Source organism: Merops nubicus, unplaced genomic scaffold, assembly GCF_000691845.1.
Source record: "Merops nubicus isolate BGI_N331 unplaced genomic scaffold, ASM69184v1 scaffold11789, whole genome shotgun sequence".
Taxonomy (NCBI): domain Eukaryota; kingdom Metazoa; phylum Chordata; class Aves; order Coraciiformes; family Meropidae; genus Merops; species Merops nubicus.
The window spans coordinates 16199-31082 of NW_008633085.1; the positions used below are offsets into that span (position 1 = coordinate 16199).

Below are 14884 nucleotides of genomic sequence, written 5' to 3' on the forward strand. Positions count from 1 at the left end.
GTATAGGCTTTAGAGAGTAATGATTTGTCCTTACAATGTCTTGAGTTTGAAACTTCCAGATTAAGACACTTAAATTTTGATACGAAAATCATTTTGTAATATTGAAACTTTTAAATATTGGAGGTTCTTATATTGATCAGGCATTTGAAGTGTAGAGACTAAACATATTTGCAAAGATTAATAAGTCTGCTCTAATGAATTTTAATGCATTTATTTTTCAGGAGCTGGCGAATCAGGGAAAAGCACAATTGTCAAACAAATGAAGTAAGTATGGTGAAATACTGTCATAGAGAAATATATTTTTTTATTTGTATAGAGAATTTTATTTTTTTTTTTCCTTCCATAGGATTATCCATGAAGCTGGTTATTCAGAAGAAGAATGTAAACAGTACAAAGCTGTTGTCTACAGTAACACCATTCAGTCCATTATTGCCATCATTAGAGCAATGGGGAGACTGAAGATAGACTTTGGTGATCCAACCAGGGCTGTAAGTATTGAAATACATAGGTAGTTATACAGCTGAAATATAAATTTTCAGGTTTTGTCCATTACTGTTTCCTGAAGAAAAATCTCGATATCCAAAAACCTTTTTAGGAAGCAAAGTTTGATTGAACACTAAATGCCATTGATCTTTATGTGACAAGGTGGCCTACAGATCACTGGGTTGATTCACAACAACTGTTTGCTCTAGATAAAGTTCTCCACATTCAAAACAAATTTGCAGAGCTAAACATGAGTCTTGAGGATTATTTTTTTTTCAAGACTTAAAATATGCATTTATCTATATTTATGTGGACTTGGGGGATATTGTGTTCTGTAAGTAATTTAAGTGAGGTATCTTCACGTTCCTCAAACACAGCTTAAACAGGTAGGCATCTAGCTGCTCTCTGCACTTCTGTATTAGGTCATAGGCACTGTGGTGCCTAAAACATTTCCAGCCTCTTTGCTTGATCTTGTTTGATACTGATTTCCCATGTGGAGGACTTAATTTCACTCACAGCAGAGACATGGGCATAGCACTTCTACTGCTGTCCCTTTTTTTTTATGGTACTGTGGGAACTGAGGATTTTAATCCAAGAAATAGGAGATGATGAGCATTGAAATACATACCTAGATATACAGCTGACAGGCCCATTCATTTTCTAAGCCATTCCACCTATTGAAACAGGTCTGCAGAAATTATTCTTTTGGGTTATTGTTTCTCTAGTCCTAAACCTATACTCCTACCTGTGGTGACACTGATGACCTCCACATCTGGTCAGGAGGTTAGGTGCTTTGAATCTCTCTGTAAAATGCTTACTTCAGTGTTATTGCTTGTCCTCTGGTACAGGAATACACTCTGTGCTCCAGTGCTGAAATGGATCACCAAGGTTGTTTGAATAGCACTGAAACATAGTTCAGGATACGAAGTTCATATAGTTCAGGCTTCTATTATCTTTCCATAGAAATCCATGTCAGAATATGGAATGCTCAGCAGTACTGTTTCTGAAGCAGGAACTAGCCACATTATGGCTGTCTTGCAGGGAAGATGGAAGAATTTTTTTTTTTTTTGCTATTCACATGTTAAAATACATATGTAAGGTAGTCAGAAGGATATTTTGGCATAATTAAATTCTTTCCGTTATGTTGAGGTTGAATTACAGTTTGGGGGAGAGTTGGGTCTTGGAAAAATAAGAAATGCTATGTCCTCATGACAATATCTTAAATTCAAGATATTGTTGCTTAAAAAACAATTTATAAATATTAGAGTATACCTTCAGTGACTTTGAGATGCATTACTTATGGCTGTCATAAGGAAGTCAGATGTTCATAAGATTACATGAAGTGGGTCAAAGTTGTATTTGAGTCTATATCTGATTTGCAGTTGTGAATTATTAGTTAATTTTAATCTTTTTTTCTGTTGGTCATTTTATGTACATAAGTTAATTCTGCCTGAACCCTTCAGCTCTAAATATAACTAGTAAAAGCTTCATTTTCACTGGTTGTTCCTCCCTGCATTTGTTCTCATGTTTGCTGCTGTCTTGCCTTGAGAGCAGTTTCCTAGGGCAGCAACGGTATCTTATTGTACGTTCGTTCAGTGTTTGTGTAGTGGTGTCCTGGCTGGAGTGTGGCAGTTAGTGTTGGAAAGAGGCAGATGGTAGACTCATGCAAGTTACTAAATACATAGTAAGAGAAAAAGGAGGAGTACATTTAGGTGTTAGTTAAAATGACTAACAAGATTTTTAGGGCTATTTTATATATGATCCATTTAAAGTCATCTGAGTTTCTCAATTTCAGAGAGCTGTATAAATGATGAGGCAAACTTTTGTCAAGGATAGTATTAAAGTATCTGTCCACCCCTTTGTGCTTAGGGAGGTCTTGCTATTTCTTATCAGAGCAACACTGCTATGAAAAGTCAGTACTAGATTTTTGCCAATTGTAAAGTCAAAGACAAAAAAGGAATTCAGAACTTCTGTATGTCTCACTTTTAAAAAACAATTATGTATGGTTAGTCCTCAACTATTACAGTATAGACTGCTAAATTTTATTCTATTACATTGTAACTCTGTCATTTTTCACTGAAATAAAAGGTTAAAACTGTAACTCCTGATGAAGACTTACATTCAGACTCTTAAATTTCTGAGGGCAATTTCTTGAGGGTTTTCCTCTAAATGGGATAAGTTTGTTCAGGAAATGATAGTTATTTCTGTGATGAGACTAATGGTAAAGCAGTGAGTTAATGTTTTCTTTTTTAAAGCTGTTGAATCAAGGGAGCACAGATGACACCAGCTTCAGTAGTGGTCAATCTGATTGTTGTACCTTCTGTTGTCCCACAGGATGTTTCAGTACTAAAGTAGAAACTGTTTTGAGAGATGTTTAGTGAATGTGCTTTAAAGGACTGTGGATCACTTTCTGAATGTGGCATTTTGTGTTCTCAAACAATACTGAAGACCAGAATTATCATTCAGGTTTCCTGAAAGGGATTTGCAGGCATATTTCTCAGGCTATAGTCTGAGATCTGACTGTCCAACCCTTTGATATTTACTGCTCTGGTCTTTTATATGGTTATTATTGCAATCCATTGGATTTTTATTAGTTGTCCATAATTGTCTTGTGCATGTGCAGTAGTTAGTATTCTGTTAATTTGACAGATATTAATTTTTAGATTTGTAACTAACTGTAGCTTTCAAAAGACTTTTTGAACTAGGTATCAAATACCTGATCATATGTATAACTAACTACATTTGTATACATATAGGTAGATAGATCTTTGTTTGCCTTGAGATGGATGAACTGCAAGCTTTTTTGTTTTGAGGCTGTGAATATCAATATTACTTAATCCATCTGTAAACAATTTCCCTGTTAGCTGTCATAATCTTTGGTTATTTAAGTTTACAGTAATGTTGTTATTAGAACAATCACTACTTTCTGTGCTTATCCTGAAAATGTGTGGTGTGGTTTTTTCAGTTTGTTTGAACAGCAAAGGTGACAGAACCAGCTTTTTTTTTTTCAGATTTGTCTATCGTCACTTAATGTTTTGTGAGAATGATCTTATAGGTTGCTCATTTTTAATCCCCTTCTTTCTTAAAATACTTTCAGCTCCCAGCTGATGTGCCTAAAGTCTCTTTTCTCCTTCCTCCTTTCCAGTATCATCTGTTCTCTTAATTACTGGACAAACAGTACATGCAGTGGGTAGTGTTTACAAGCCACAAGTATGCTGATTTTTCTGGCTGACATACCTTGGCATTAGATCACACACAGCTAATAACCAAGGTCAAGCAGCTACCCACAGGAGACTGCTAATGTGGACATCTTTCCTCTACCCAGCTCTTATCTTCTTTTTCCAGTGGCTTACAGATGTAACATTTCAGAGTTATTTTTCCACAGTCATAATTGGATGAAGAAAGCCAACTGGTCAAATTCTGTTGAAGGAGACTGGTGGATTGATATGCTGTACTCTATTAGGTTCACTCTTAAAAGCAATCATTATATATAGTCTTAAAATCAGCATTTGCTCCCTTAAAAACCTTGATGTTTGCTTGATCCCACTTTAGCAAGAAAACTTGGTCTCAGAGTAATTATGGATATTTGTAACTGATTTATCTGGAAAGGTTTACAAAGTATTTTTCTGTTTCCTGATGCATGGTTTAGGAAAAAACGGTCATTTGTCATTTTCACAGTTGTTTGAATCTTAAATGTTTAATGCTTCCTTCAGTCAATCAATATGTATCTGCATTTCTGAAGGTTCTAGTATATGTTGTAACCATTCTATTTTTTTGTGGTATTTGATTAGCAAATAAGGTTAACTTTAGACTTGAACACAAAATGTTACTACTTCTGTCCATAGAAGCTTAGTTTTAAGTTATTAATAGATCAGGGGAAGCTTTATCAGCTAATGAGAGATTTGGCTTACTAGTCTTTTTCTGTTGAAAAATGTGGGAATTAATATCCTATGTAGAACACTAAAACCAGTTGGTTTTCATCACTTTTTTTTTTTTGGTCTGATTAAGTTCACGTTTACCAGGTTAAGAAAGAAACTGCTTTGCTGAGTGTAGTTGTTGGGTGATAATACTTTTGTTGTATTTCTCACTGTTTTTCTCTCCACTTTCTGTTTACATCCTAAAGGATGACGCTCGTCAACTCTTTGTGTTAGCTGGAGCAGCAGAAGAAGGATTTATGACTGCAGAGCTTGCTGGAGTTATCAAGAGACTATGGAAAGACAGTGGAGTTCAAGCTTGTTTCAACAGATCTAGAGAATATCAGCTGAATGACTCTGCTGCCTAGTAAGTACCATATGACAAACAAGATTTTGTCTTTTAAATGGTAGCTAAAGGAATACAGGGCAAGTACCATCTTTTTAGGAATTGTGCTCAAATGTGCATGGAAAATGTAGAAGTATCTGTAGAAAGATATTGTCTACTTAGGTCAAAATCCTCTAACTAGGCCACAAGGTTGGGAGGGAAGAGGTATAGTGTGATTATGAAATTGAGTTGTGTTTAGACCAGTTGTTTCATCCTCTTGAAGAAAAAATTGCTTTAAGGTGCTTTAATAGCATTTTTATTATAAAAACATGACTCAAGTACCTGTCCAACATCTGAACGTGTCCAGGAAATTTGATTACTTGATGTGAATCTGTATTACCAAGGATATTACTTTTGTGCTCATAATGGAGTTTCTCCTATGGTTCAACACTGCTGCATTTTCTCTGTTAATTAACCATCTCTGTCAGAGATGTGTTGAGCAAAGGCAGCCATCAGGATGTGTCTTCTGTGCTAAAGTACTTCATTAAAAAAAGAAAATAGTTAGGAATCAAGGATGTGAGAAATGTGGTGGGAACAAGTAATGGTAAGCCAGCCAAGGAACAGAGTGCACTGAGGGAGAGGTAAGATGGTAAAGAATGGCATAGCAGTGGTACTGTCCTTACAGGGCAGGTTTTACAGCTTTATCATCATGAATTAATTTGTAGTTTGAATTTGGTTTTTGCTTCTGTTAAAATAAGGTTCTTCTGTTCTTCAGAGTGACCGTACATAAACAACCAACATGCAGGTGAGGTAACTGTGAGACTACAGCTGGAGTAATGCTGTAGGCATGCTGAACAAATGGAAGTGTGATCAAATTGTATGGGATACAACTGTGTTGATACTTCCAGCATGTTTGTTGCTTGTTCACTGAAGTTATTTTAACGGTAAAGAGGGTAGCTGGCAACAAGCTGAGCTCACAATGGTAGATCTCTTGACTTAAGACTTATATAGTTTTTAGAAATGCTGGACTTGCTGGCCTGCATCACAAGAAATTCAGCAGTGAAATACACTATTGTAAAATGTGTGTGCAGTTACAAATTCTCAGTAGAAAATTAATTGTTCTGTATTAATGATTTTCTTAAACATATTAATTCTGGCACAAACAATGAGTTGTTCTCTTCTTACCTGTTATCAAATCCAGTATAATTTTGGGCTTTGAGTATAGTTCAAAGTCATTTTAGTTACAAAGGTGGTGTTCTAGAGCAAGTAACATTGGTGCATGTGGAATCACGTTTGCATTTTGGAATTTCAAAAGAAGAGCTCTTTGTAGTGGTGTCAATTCCATAAGTTTTCTTTCTTCTAGGATTAAATATATTTGTGTATCTAAAGCCTATTTCAAAAAACACTTAAAAATTGAGGGGAATAACGTTTTTTGTCTTATCTTGGAGAAGGATGTTTCATAAAAGTCAAGCACTATATAATGAATGGACCTAGAACTTCTGTAATTCTTTGTAGTTATTTTATGAATAACTGAAAGCAGTATTTTTTTTTACCTTCAGTTACTTGAATGACTTGGACAGGATAGCACAAACCAGCTACATTCCAACCCAACAGGACGTTCTCAGGACTAGAGTGAAAACTACAGGAATAGTGGAAACTCACTTTACTTTCAAAGATCTTCATTTTAAGTATGTAAAACATGCTGCATGTTCATCTGTCTGTTATAGTTTCTGTAAAGTTCTAGAAGGTGGACTTCCAATGATGCAGTTTAACAAATTCGTCTAAACACAACTTTGATTTTTTTTTTCCCCTTTTCTTCGAAAAGAAATTCCTCATGGTTGGCTCAGCTCTCTGCAGGGATGTGGGAGTTATTGGAACTCCTGTAATAATTCAGGATAAATGTGCAGATATTAAGTAAAATGCTTTGGTTTTACTGGAAGACTTTTGTAAATATATTTTATATGTAAATCTCAAAATATTCAATTTCTGCTGTGTTAAATAGCTGTTCTATCAAATTCTTCCCTTTAAATTCAGCTGGAGACCTGGAAGCTTGTAAGTGTTTGCGGGTGTTGTGTAGAAGTTAATGCTTTTTCCTGAAGAAGTGAATTCAAATACCTGTTGTACTTTAAGGTAGTACCTTATTCAGTGATGAAGGAATGTGACTTGTGTCCTGTGGTGTGGAATTTACAAAACAATGTTAATACTTTGAATATTTTATGTCCAGAGACATTCATGGTGAAAGCATAGATAGTATAAATGTGATAATATTCTACCTCCTACTGGTCAGGAGAAATAAGTGGAAAACTCAGTAAAACTCACATTGCACCTGCACTTGGATTGTACAGAGATTGTTGTCAGCACGTCTGTGCAATGTTTTTGTTTAGTATCTTCATGGAAAATATTTTTTCCATGCAAATGTGTAGTAAGTACTGTAATATGGATGCCTCAGGGCCATTCATACTGTGGAAATATGTTTTCTTATGTGGATTCAGGGCTTCAGTATACAAAAATAAAATCTGTAAAATAGCTGGTAAAAGGGAATTAATCTCTTGGATAGTAGTCCTTAGCCAAGCCTCAGGAGAGGTCTTCAGTATTCTGAGGAGCTATCTGCTTTCTCACTCGCTTCCTAATGCTTCATGTTCAGTTCCTTGTTGTAGGTGGGTTTAAAATCCTTTACACTCTCAATGGATTTTTAAGGTAGCTATTTGGAGTCTGTAGTGATTATTATGACTCGTACAAGGACTATATGACTACAGTCCTATAAAGCCCATTACAAGGACCATGTGATTCCAATGCTATAAAATGTGTAATGTGAAGACAGGCCTTTGGAAGTATTTTAGCTGTGATGTTGTACATTTAAACATCTCTACAGCAGGTGTTTAAATTTTAGGCAGCTGAGGAGATAGGCTTAATGAGTTACTGGAAGGGCTTGAAGAACTATGCTCTTAATGTAACATTGAAAAGAACTAAGATAATCAAGCCTTTTAAGCCTTTAGTTTATGTCAAGGTGAGGGTACATAAATAAGACTAGCTGTGCAGTATTATGCACTTCATTTTTTTTCTTTGTTGTTTTGTGTGTTTAGATTTTTTCAGGTTGAGCCTCATTTCAGCCTTTTCTATAAAATGCTCAGCATAGCTTTGATTATTGATTCAGTCTAAAGTGCAAATAGCAAGTCATCTTCATCCTGTTTCTGTAGACTGTTTGAGAAGCTGAGTCTGCTGGTACACTGCTTTTTTTTCTTCAAAGAACACCTTGGTTTGTAGAAATGTTCTGATGATGATTGAAAAAATTCTCAAGAAAATGCAGCTCTTAGTACAAAATTATAAAAAAAAAAAAAAGAGGCATTAGAATTGGCAGAAGTAACAATTTAAGTTATTAATTACTAAGATATACAAGTAAAAAAAAAATCTTCCTATAGATACAGCCATCACTAATTGGGAACTAAATAGAAGTAGATGCCTGACTTCAATTATGTAGGGTGATATCCAATGGCTTCCTCTTAAAGGTATCTCTGAAGGTAAGGAACACTCTTAAGGAATCCTTTTAAGTTTTTAAATTCTAACAGGAATAATCTTTGGAGAGTTTTTCAGCTGGCATTATTGCACAGTAGAATGTTAAATGGGCAATGAGCATTGTCACTTGCAGGATAGTATTACCCAAGCAGAAGACCTCGTTAGAGGTTATGATGTTCCTGACAGGTTTTGATCAGAAAGCAAAGTGTGTTTGTTTTGATTCTACTTTGCTTCCTTCTCTACTTATTTTTACTTTTTTTTTTTTTTTTTTTTTTTAAATCTAGCAACTCAGAACACTTGAAGATTTCTAAAAATAGCGACATAAAGTAGCTTAGAGTGATGACTGGAGAAGTGTCTTTAATGCCTTACATGTGGTTCACTGAAGTAATTTGTCTTAATGTGGCAGAGCCACCTTGTAATCTCACTGGAGAAGTCTGTTTTCTTTAAATAATGGAAAGTCATTAAAGCATTTCTCTAATGCTGTCACTCTTTAGATAAGAGGGGTAGATTTAGCAGTTAAAAACCAGTTCTTTCAGCGCTGCCTTGTATTTCTTTTTAGTTCATTGTAGACTCTGACTTACCTTGCATAAAAAAAATGTGGTTCTTTTGAGTAGTCAGACCATGGGCAGTACTCTAAATTTTAGCACCTGAGGCAAATGCGTAAAAAATGGGCTTGCACACAACCCTGTGTACACTCTCTCCCATACTGGGAGGTGGAATCTGTAAATCGTTCTTTCACAACCTTTTAAAATTTATCTGCATTTGAAACAACTTTTATGGGTGTTTCAGTCTTTTGTAACTGTGACCTAACAGGCATCAGTATGACTTCTAACAGGGCAGCTGGAAAGCTTACGAACTTTAAGGCCACTCTGTTCAGAATGGCTTATTTTTCTGAAAGATGCTTGCAGCCTTATCTTTAAGAATTTTGGCTACCAAATAGTTTTTTTTCTTTATATATGTATTTCTCTTTACTGATATCACACAGAAGCTTCATTACATGAAACAATCCATCAGATTCTTGTTGTTTGTTGAGGTGTTCACTGTGTAACTGTGGTGCCAAAACTTCATCCAGCCATAGCTTTTTAGTGTCTAAAAATGTTAAAGATGAGTGCAAAATGATGGTTTGAATAAAGAACTGGGAGTTTGTTAGGTGCTCTGTTGGACAGACACCCTCCAAATGAGACAAACATCACTTGTGAAATATACGACTGGCAGGGAGACTATTCTCAACTGAAGCAAACATTTGTGGCTAAAATCAATATCAGCAAATACAAACTGCAAGTTATACTTCTTTTGTCTTCTAGAAGTTGACTGTTCTGCATTTTTCCTCCCTTCCTAGGACACATGCTGCCAAAATAGTCTGAACAAGTCAAATCATCCAAAACTTATTGTGCAGGCCTATTTTCTTTACATATTTTTACTGTTCTTTGTAAGAATACTTCTCACTACATTTTTTTAATAATAGGGAAGTTGTGCCATGTTTTCTTGATACTGCAGTACTGCCATCAGTATAAAGCATTTTATTTCTCATGTTCCTTAGCCCCTAGTGTGCACAAAAAAGATAGAAGAAGCAATTTTCTTTTTCAGTTTCTCAGTTATTTCTTCTGTCCTGTATTCTCTTCTGCCCTTTGAAGGATGAGATTTTTTTGTTCTTCAAACCTATGTGCTATGCTCTCTACCAAAATTCCCTCAATGGGATAGCCTTATTACTAATGTGTTTCTGAATGACTTCAGACCATGCTGCAATATGTTTACAAGAATTACAACTATGAATCTTAATTGCTTTTCTGGTCTGGATTTTCTCCCTGTTCATATAACTTCTTTAAGCCAAATAAGGCTTTCATGATAGAGCTGGCCATTCTACTACTTACAGCACGGAGAATGTAGGAACTGGTCTGTCCTCTGTTCTTTCTCTTCTCTCTTCCTCTTCCCATTTGAACATTTTTATACCTACTGAATTCTAAGCTTCTTTTTTGTGACAGCATAGAAACAAGTTTAAAAAGTCATGTCTCTTTTAAAAGGAGGAAATTTGCATTTGCTTGTAAATAGGAGGGAAAATTAAATTTTTGAATGATGGAACATAGACTAGCAGCGTTTATCAGAGAGGAAAATGATTATTGTTATTATATAATACTTTTGTTTTTAAGGGAATGCTGAAAATAATTTTAGTGACTCTTTAAAATATCCCATTTAAAAATGGACAGTTGAAAAATAGATCAAGTTGCATTTTGGTTTAGGGAGAGAAAGGAGCTGAAATTCACCAGGATTTAGAGATTCCAGATTAAATCTGAAGAATTGGAAATTAAATTCTATGTCTTTACATTCAGAATACTAAAACAACATTAACAAAGTCAGTGCTAACTTGTATCCAGCTTCCTTAGTATTGCATTATTTCCAAGTATTAAAACAGACACAGCTCTGCTCTAAAGAATCTTGTATTGTTAATCAATATTTTCTATTGTTCTAGACTTATTCATTTGGACTAGAAGTTGAATAACACTTTAGTTTACATTTAGTAAAGCTAACTGTATGTTTTTATTCTTTATAGATTACAATTTGTTACTGAAATATAGTATTGTAAATTATGAATTTTATTTGGATTTTATCTCAATACTGAGACATTAAGTAGTAATAAATGTTGCAGATTTTTATGCCTTTTATGTTTAGTGATCAGACTTATGCAGCTGATATGTTGAAGTTTCATTGGCTAACATTCAGAAAGCTAGAAAGTCCAAAGTTCATTCTGTGCTTTGCACTGCTTCTCTTTTGCAGAATGTTTGATGTTGGAGGCCAAAGATCGGAGCGGAAGAAGTGGATTCATTGCTTTGAGGGTGTTACAGCAATTATCTTTTGTGTGGCATTAAGTGATTATGACTTGGTCTTGGCTGAAGATGAGGAAATGGCAAGTACCTCAATGTTGAAGAAGGGAATAGTTGTTGGATAGAAACTAAATAGGCTTGAAAGGAATGCTGTAGATACATCTTTCAGTGTATTGGTGCGTTATAAGATGTGTGGGGCTTGGATGTTGTGGATTACCATGCTTTTTCCTTTCCTTCCTCCGTCCTTAGGGTTTTTCTCCTTTCTGTTTCTTTGATGTCTTCCTTAGCTGCAGAAATTTTGCTCTTTTCTCCCTTCCAACTTCCTCTACTCCTTCCCCTCTTTCAAGTTGTTACTTCTCCCATATCAGTATGCACAGAGTGCATGCTTTTTACTGTGTGGTCTAAAGTGCTTATCTGTTGTGTGTGAATCATTAACAAACTTCTGTGCTCTTCATGTTCTGCAACATCTTACAAAATATAGTCTAAGAGAAAAGAGAAATAGAAAAACCCTTTCAAGTGAAATGTAGTCAAAGAAGGTCACAGCTAAGCATCCTGCTACTTAAATGACTGGAGCATGGCCAAAGTACTTACCTGTTGGATAAGTTTGTTTTTTTGTTTTTTTGTTTTTTTTTTCTCTTATGCTGGAATCTGAGCTAGCTGAAATATTTAATTTTCATTTTCCAGAAGATCTAATCAGCATAAGACAAAATCAGGTAACTTGGCAACTCTTGTGGAATATCTGTACTGTAAAATGTCAAAACACCAAAAATTTCTAGAATATTTGACAGCTTAAACCTGGAAATCAGAAGGAAAAAAAGTGGCTGCTTAAACCCTACTTGTGAGAGTATTCTTTGTAGTGATCTAGGCTCCCTCTATTTCCCTGTGGTAATATGTAATTCTGCATGCTAGGAATTTAGTTTTGTAACTTCTCTGATTTCAAATTAATGGAAAATGTGTATCCTGATTCTACATTTGAAGTCTGATAATACACAAATATGTGATTTTTTTTTCCAATTACAGAATCGGATGCATGAAAGTATGAAACTATTTGACAGTATCTGCAACAATAAATGGTTCACAGACACTTCTATTATTCTCTTCCTGAACAAGAAAGATCTTTTTGAAGAAAAAATCAAAAGGAGTCCTCTCACTATTTGCTACCCTGAATATGCAGGTATTGGGAGGAGGGTACAGTTGTCAAATAATTTTTGGTTAAATTACCTCACGCACAAATCAGGACGAGTTTAAGATAAGGAGGTTCTTTTTATGGATCACAAATAAAATAGTCCTAAGTCACATTCATCTTTCAAACCAGATGTAATAATGATGGTCCCCTGGTATCATTTACATGTTACTGCTGCAGTTATTTTCTTCCTAATTTATTTAGGCCATCTTTTTTCATGATGTCCTCCTGTTTCTCTACTTAGATGTAATTTTTTTCACTAGCAGGAATCCCTGAAGATATGAGAGTTCATTTGAACAGGGAGTGAACATACATGTGAGAAGTAGGTGCCTTATTCAGGAAATATCTACTAAAAGCAGATGATTTAGAAGCATAGAATGTTTTAGGCTGGAAAGGACCTCTAGGAGTCATCTGGTCCAACCTCCCTACACAAGTAGAGAAATCTCTACCTAGGTCAGGTCGCCCAGGGCCCTGTTAACCCTGACCTAGAATGACTTCAGGGTGGGGAGCCTCCACTACCTCTCTAGGCAGTCCATTCCAATGATCAATCACTCTTAAATAATTTTTTCCTAGTATCAAGTCTAAATCTATCCTTTCCTAGTTTAAAACCATTACTCCTTGTCTTATCATTGCAAATCCTTTTGAACAGACCCTCCCCTGCCTTCATGTAGGCCCCTCTCAGGTACTGGAAGGTCGCTATAAGGCCCCCCCCGGAGCCTCCTCTTCTCCAGGCTGAACAGTCCCAACTCCCTCAGCCTATCCTCACAGGAGACCTGCTCCCGTCATTTTGGCAGGCTGCTCCAGTCATTTTGGTGGCCCTCCTCTGGACTCGCTCCAATGTCTACATCTTTCTTGTGCTGGGAGCTCCAGAGCAGGACACAGGACTCCAGGTGAGGTCTCCCCAGGGCAGAGCAGAGCGGCAGGATCACCTCTCTCCATCTGCTGGCCACGCTTCTTTGGATGCAGCCCAGGATGTGATTGGCCTTCTGGGCTGCTGCTGCACATTGGTGGCTCATGTCCAGTTTTTTTTATCCACCAGCACTCCCAGGTCCCTTTCCACAGGACTGCTCTCCAGTAAACCCTCCTCCAGTCTATACTGGTAGTGCTGGTTACTCCAGCCCAGGTGCAGGACCCTGCATTTGGCCTTGCCTGAACCTCATTTTTAGTTTTAAAAAGTCTTAGCCTTTTAGTTATAATGAAAATGATACATAAAAGACTAATCCATTATAGATAAAATAGCACAGTGGAGGAAAAAAATGTAGGAGAAATATGTATGCCAAACATCCTTGGGGACAAACGGAAACATTTTACAAAAGTTTGTTTAAAAAAAAAAAAAAAATGGAAGTGAATAGCTTGAATGAAGGAGACAAAATATCCTCATCTGGGAGCAGTGATGGGTCATAAATGACTTGCTTCATCTGCAACTAAAGTAAACGGAAAGACTTCCTGCTTTCTGCAGCTGGAATCGAACTGAGTCATAGAATCATAGCATACTTAGGTTGGAAAAGACCTTTAAGATCATGGAGTCTTTAGTTTTTATTCTTAAAAATGTGTCCAAAGGGTTTCCTTCAAGATGTATTTTTAGTAACTTAATTACTTGTGGAATTATTCCTCATCAAGTGTAGGTTAACTGTTTCCAAAGAGCTATGTCCTGTGAAGACAGTATCTCCTTCTTTGTCACTTTGAAACCTGCTCACTGAGCAATTCTCTCCTCCTAGGATCAAACACGTACGAAGAAGCAGCTGCCTACATTCAGTGTCAGTTTGAAGATCTGAACAAGAGGAAAGACACGAAGGAAATCTACACTCACTTCACGTGTGCCACAGACACAAAAAACGTGCAGTTTGTGTTCGATGCTGTAACCGATGTCATTATTAAAAATAACCTTAAAGACTGTGGCCTCTTCTGAGAACAGACAAAAGGTGGTTAAATGGTAAATTACATGTCAGGAGAGAGGACTTAGTCACGCTGTGTAAAAACCTGCATAGATATACTTAATTCTCTTTTATTTTATTTCTAGGTTTGGAGAACGATTTCGCACAATTCTAAACCAATTCTTTTTGAGATGAAAGAAGGAAAAAACACATTGTGCTGACTGATAGATCAGTACTGTACTTGCCTGTTTTAACAGCTTTATTTATGTTTGTCTTGTAAATTTAAGTAATTAGTTAACATGGAATTGTCTGTTGATTGTATGTAAACTTAAAATTGTAGTAATGTATTTGTATAAACGTTGAATGGAATATTTTAGTAACTTGATGTCCTCTAAAATTTCCATGGTTTATGAAGATACTCTTACAGGACACAGACACATTTTGCCTTTGTATTATTTAAACATCTTGTAAAATTAAATTTTCTTTTCATCTTAAGGGTGCATGCTGCCTTATTCTTTACTTTTGTTGGTAATAACGTATGTGGCATTAGGTTTTTTGATATTTAAACAGACTCGTATACTTGCTGAGACTTAAAGGAAACATAACCAATAAAACTTGTTTTTTGCCTTAAGGTTTGAAAAAAAAATTTTTATAAATTTAAGATAAATGGAAAGATTATTTTTTAAATTTAAATGAAATCCACAGTTTATAAAACCTGGGTTTGCAGTATGCAGTGCAAATGTGGCAGCAATGAGAAACTGAATTTTAAAGTT

The 14884-nt window shown here is 35.8% G+C and overlaps 1 protein-coding gene across 1 annotated transcript; it reads left to right on the forward strand.

Annotated features, from left to right (window-relative positions):
- Window positions 1–226: 226 nt before the first annotated feature.
- Window positions 227–14475, forward strand: LOC103780451 (guanine nucleotide-binding protein G(i) subunit alpha-1). Its single transcript, XM_008948129.1, has 8 exons — window positions 227–264; window positions 347–488; window positions 4607–4764; window positions 6282–6410; window positions 11008–11137; window positions 12075–12228; window positions 13956–14170; window positions 14258–14475. The coding sequence occupies exons 1-7, from the start codon at window positions 260–262 to the stop codon at window positions 14144–14146; spliced, it is 909 nt and encodes a 302-aa protein (XP_008946377.1). The 5' UTR covers window positions 227–259; the 3' UTR covers window positions 14147–14170; window positions 14258–14475.
- Window positions 14476–14884: the final 409 nt, after the last annotated feature.

Bases quoted from the DNA above. Each gene is read 5' to 3' on its own strand.
- LOC103780451 (XM_008948129.1), top strand. The intron at 4,765-6,281 runs GTAAGTACCATA...TTTTACCTTCAG, and splicing joins CTGAATGACTCTGCTGCCTA to TTACTTGAATGACTTGGACA. The intron at 6,411-11,007 runs GTATGTAAAACA...TCTCTTTTGCAG, and splicing joins TTCAAAGATCTTCATTTTAA to AATGTTTGATGTTGGAGGCC.